The sequence below is a fragment of the Balaenoptera musculus genome, chromosome 1 (genome assembly GCF_009873245.2).
Source record: "Balaenoptera musculus isolate JJ_BM4_2016_0621 chromosome 1, mBalMus1.pri.v3, whole genome shotgun sequence".
Classification (NCBI taxonomy): domain Eukaryota; kingdom Metazoa; phylum Chordata; class Mammalia; order Artiodactyla; family Balaenopteridae; genus Balaenoptera; species Balaenoptera musculus.
Window position 1 is genome coordinate 104,779,355 of NC_045785.1, and position 4,706 is coordinate 104,784,060.

General features: G+C 39.4%; 1 protein-coding gene across 1 annotated transcript; it reads right to left on the reverse strand.

Annotated features, from left to right (window-relative positions):
* Window positions 1-2,685: 2,685 nt before the first annotated feature.
* Window positions 2,686-3,539, reverse strand: LOC118890535 (40S ribosomal protein S4, X isoform-like). Its single transcript, XM_036843569.1, has one exon. The coding sequence runs from the start codon at window positions 3,518-3,520 to the stop codon at window positions 2,729-2,731; it is 792 nt and encodes a 263-aa protein (XP_036699464.1). The 5' UTR covers window positions 3,521-3,539; the 3' UTR covers window positions 2,686-2,728.
* Between the last annotated feature and the right edge of the window lie 1,167 nt (window positions 3,540-4,706).

Sequence of the window (4,706 nt, forward strand, 5' to 3'; positions counted from 1 at the left end):
CCAGGTTGTTTCGCTGCAAAGATAAATTTGGGCTATGCCTGAAATATTAGAGCAGCTACTCTAACAGCTTGCTCATAGCTACTGGAAGTGTAAACACAGTTACCAAAGGGTTCTTTATTTTCTCTTACTGTACCTGGTGGCCCATTTCAAGCAGGTCCTTTTACAACTCACACCAAGGATAATTACATTTGCTTTCTCCCTGCCTTTTATGGACATGAGAATAAATGAGACTCACATTCAGGCAAACACACACACATACACACACACACACCATTTGAGGTCACTGAAAATGTATAATGTTAATACTAGATTTTCTTGAGCTTGAATTGAAGACCTATGGTAAGAAAACCAGTTGCTAGAAATACTTGAGCATTATTAGAAGTACTCTGTAGATTTACATTTAACAATCCCTTTTCCTGCTATCTGATGGCTGTGTAACCACCCCAAACTTGTTGGCTTAAAATAATTACCTCATTTATTTGGCTCTAAAATCTGCAATTTGGGCAGGGCTCAGTAGAGACAATTAACCTTTGCTCTACTTGGTGTCAGCTGCACAGGCCTTTAGGGTGGAGGCTGGAAGCACATCATGGCTCAGTCACTCACAGGTATGGTGGTTGATTCTGACTGTTGGCTAGGAGCCTCAGTTCCTTTCCACATGGGCTTCTCCATGTGATCTCTTGGTATGAGCTAGTTTGGACTTCCTCACAGCACATTGGCTTGTTTGAAAGTTGAGCATCCAAAGAAAGAGAAAGCCAGACAGATGCAATATTGCCCATTGTGACTGGGCATCAGAAGTCATGCAATGACATTGCTGCCACATACTGTTGAACAAGTCAGTTACAAAGGTCCACTCTGGTTTAAGAGGAGGGAACACAGACCTTACTTCTCAGTGGAGAAGTGTCAGTGGTCAATGTCTCATTATAGGAAGACCATGTGAAATGCGGGGGGGGGGGGGGAATACACACACACACATATATATATATCTCCATAATTAGAAAACACAATCTGCCACAGGATCCATATGGAAAAGTTCCTCTGTTTCCAGACTTAGGAGGATACTACTTCACAACTACTACATATCAAACATGAAAACAATTACTCCCTTAGATTTTCATTGCCAGTCATTCAGTTCCTTGCCTTTAGAAATCAAATGGATTTTAGGAAAGGATGATGCATTCACTTCCTGGGGATGAGGCATTCACTTTCCTTCTCTGATCCTGGAATAGCTTCTCTGCTCTAGGCTTGGAGGAAGAATTACTGCCTCTGCCCCACCAGGCCCTCCCCAACTCCATGCTCTTTCTCTTCATCAGAAAGGGTGATGCCCAGGCAAAAGGAGAGTGTCATGATACAGCTACCAGCCCAGGTTACACCCCAAGCTAGGTCCCTTCTGATGTTAACACTTCCATAAGTAAAGAAGAGCATTTCAGCTGAAGAGTCTTTCCTGAATTTAATAAAGCAAAAGGAATATTTATTCCAAATGGGGGTTTAAACTGCATTGTCTTTTTAAAAATTATTTCAATTTTTTTCATAGATTTCTGAGCCAGACTGGTAAACTAAGATTCTAAAAATTTTTGTGGTTGATACAAACTTTTAAGGGAGCTTTAATTTTCCAACAACATCCTTAGTTCCAAGAAGTTCAAACTACCATGTTTTCAAATCAGTGATTTAGCTTGGTCACTGGCCTTCTCATTTGAAGTTTCCCATAAAAGCAAACTTGGGAATCAAGATACTAATTTTTTTTCTTCAAACAAATGAGAAACACTTACTGAATCTAGAAGCCTGAATCAAAACCTATTTCTGTGGACCCAGTTCCAAATTGGGTCCAGTTACAATACCCAATTTCCAAGTAACTGTTCAAGTGTGCTATGGGTTCAAAGCCAACTGGATGTCGGGGTATCTTATTCATTTCAGACAAAATGGGATTCCCTGTATCTGAGAAAATAAGGCTACAAATAATACTCCAATAGTTCTTATAACATATTTAACACATAAAGTTAATTATACATTAAATATAAATATGTGTTCTACCTTCCTATGTCCCCCAAGTACTTTAAGATAAACAAGGGCTTAGAAATTAAGAAGTGAGGGTAGGAGAAGAACTTTTTGCTGAGTATACTTAGAGGGGAACAAAACCAAAAGCCTCCACAAAAGACTGATATACAACTATCTAGCACAAACAGGCGTCATCTTACCCAACTCTATTTTCCCTACCAATTGTATCCTAATTGAAAGGGAAAATGGCATTGCACTCACTCTCCCTTTGCATACTCCAGACCTTGTAAGTCTTCATCTTTTAAAATAGGGGATATGTTCTGTACCAAGGGACACCCAAGATTCTGTCTTTTCCCCTAATCAATGCCCATTTCAATTAAGATACAAATGAACTAGCAAGAAATCTGCCCCTTCCCCAGAGCAGAGCTGAACTGGATGAACTGGAGAGTGTATCTCATTTATGTTACAACTTCACAAGGTGGGCACCCAGTCATATTAATTCTATCTCTGGAGCCCTCTAGGGTGTCCCAAGTGAAAGGGATATGCTGATGTAAAAATCTCCCACGCAATTTCCCACACTATTGGAACACGACCTAGCATTAAAGAATAAGACATAGGAACTCAATATTCTTTTTTTGTTTGTTTTTGTTTTTTTTAACACTATAGAGGATTTTAATTATGTAGTATTATCCATAAGTAAAAAGACTTTCCCAGTCACGTCACTTAAGAGATCATTTTATCCACTGCTCTGTTTGGCTGCCAGTCTCTTGTCTCTCTCCTCAGCAATGGTAAGGCGGATACCCTTTCCACGAGGAAGAGAGATCCATGGTTTGTTGCCTTTGCCAATAATGAAAATGTTGGAGAGCCGGGTGGCAAAGCTATTGCCGCTGGCATCTTTCACATGAACTACATCAAAAGAACCAGGATGTCTCTCCCGGTTAGTGATCACACCAATTCTTCCCAGGTTAGCACCTCCAGTCACCATGCACAGGTTACCAGTGTCAAATTTGATGAAATCAGTAATCTTGCCAGTCTCCAAATCAATCTGAATGGTGTCATTCATCTTGATGAGGGGATCAGGGTAGCGGATGGTGCGAGCATCATGGGTCACCAGATGAGGGATTCCTTTTGTCCCCACAAAGATCTTTCTCACTTTGCATAACTTATACTTGGCCTCCTCAGGTGTAATACGATGAACAGCAAAGCGACCCTTGGTGTCATAGATCAGACGAAAATTCTCTCCAGTCTTGTCAATGCTGATGACATCCATAAAACCAGCAGGGTAAGTTATATCAGTGCGGACCTTGCCATCAATCTTAATGAAACGCTGCATGCAGATCTTCTTTACTTCATCTCCTGTTAGGGCATATTTAAGTCTGTTCCTTAGGAAAATAATTAGGGGGAGGCATTCCCTCAGCTTGTGGGGACCGGTAGACGGACGAGGAGCAAACACACCAGTCAGTTTATCCAGCATCCAATGCTTTGGAGCTGCTACACGCTTCAGGTGCTTCTTGGGACCACGAGCCATGACTGCACTAGGCACGGAAAGAGCGAACTCGATATTCTTGATAGGAACAGTAGCTATTCAGTTTATGCAATTCAGTTGGGTTGAAACACATATGTAGTCATTTCCCCTCTCTAGTTCTATAATTATTCCATTCATATATGTCTGCAGACAGATTGAAAAAGAAAAAACTGTGATTAAATGAGTACACTTTTCTTGCTGTTAAAATATTTTATATTAGGTCCAAGCATCAATTAGAAATGGTATTTTGTTACTAGAAAAACAGACTAATATAAAGTGGCTTAAATAATATATAAGTTAATTTCTCTTTTCTGTAAAATGTCTAGAAATGGGAAGTTCAAGCTCATAAGCATGGTTTCACTTGAGGCCTGAGCTCCTGTATCTTTAGCTCATGTCTTCTCTCTCCATGATCAAAGAGGCTTGCTTATGTATCACCCTTATTAGTTTGTAATTTTCTCAAGGGAAAGGATAGTTTCTTATTTCCCTTTTTAGCCGCAGCACCTAGCATATATTGGCTCTAAGCAGCATTTGTTGAATGAATAAGTGAATATAAGAAAGAATGAATAAGTAAATGAAAAACAAATGGGAGAACAAGTCTAGTGAGGGTAGATTTAAATGTACCATTACTGCACAAGGCAGCAGTACATTTACTGCTCAGTACTTCATTAATGGAAGTATGTATTATATACCAAAGAAAATCTTATGGGAAGAAATAATATTTAAACTGGATATTGAGTGATGGGCAGGATTTGAGTACAAAATAAAGTTGTTCCTTGGTACTAGGAACATAGAATTTGGAGTCGAAAGACTGGCTTGTAGCCCTAACTCAAACATTTACCAGATGTGTAATTTTTGGCAAAGTAAGGAAAACTCTCTAAGCCCTATTTCCTCATCTGCAAAATGGAGGTAATAATAATTGACTACCTTATAGATTCTTAAGAGGTTTTCTTTATTCTTTCAACTCTTCTTTTAAATGTATACCATCTCATTTTATTCCACGTTTCTTATAAATTCTTCTATAAATGTGTTAGGAATTTGTGGTTAATTTTATGTGCCAACTTGACAGGGCCAAGGGGTGCCCAGATTACATGTCATTTCTCAGTATGTCTATGAGAGTGTTTCTGAATGAGATTAGCATTTGAATCAGTGGACTCAGTGAAGTAGATTGCCCTCCCCAATATGAGCAGGT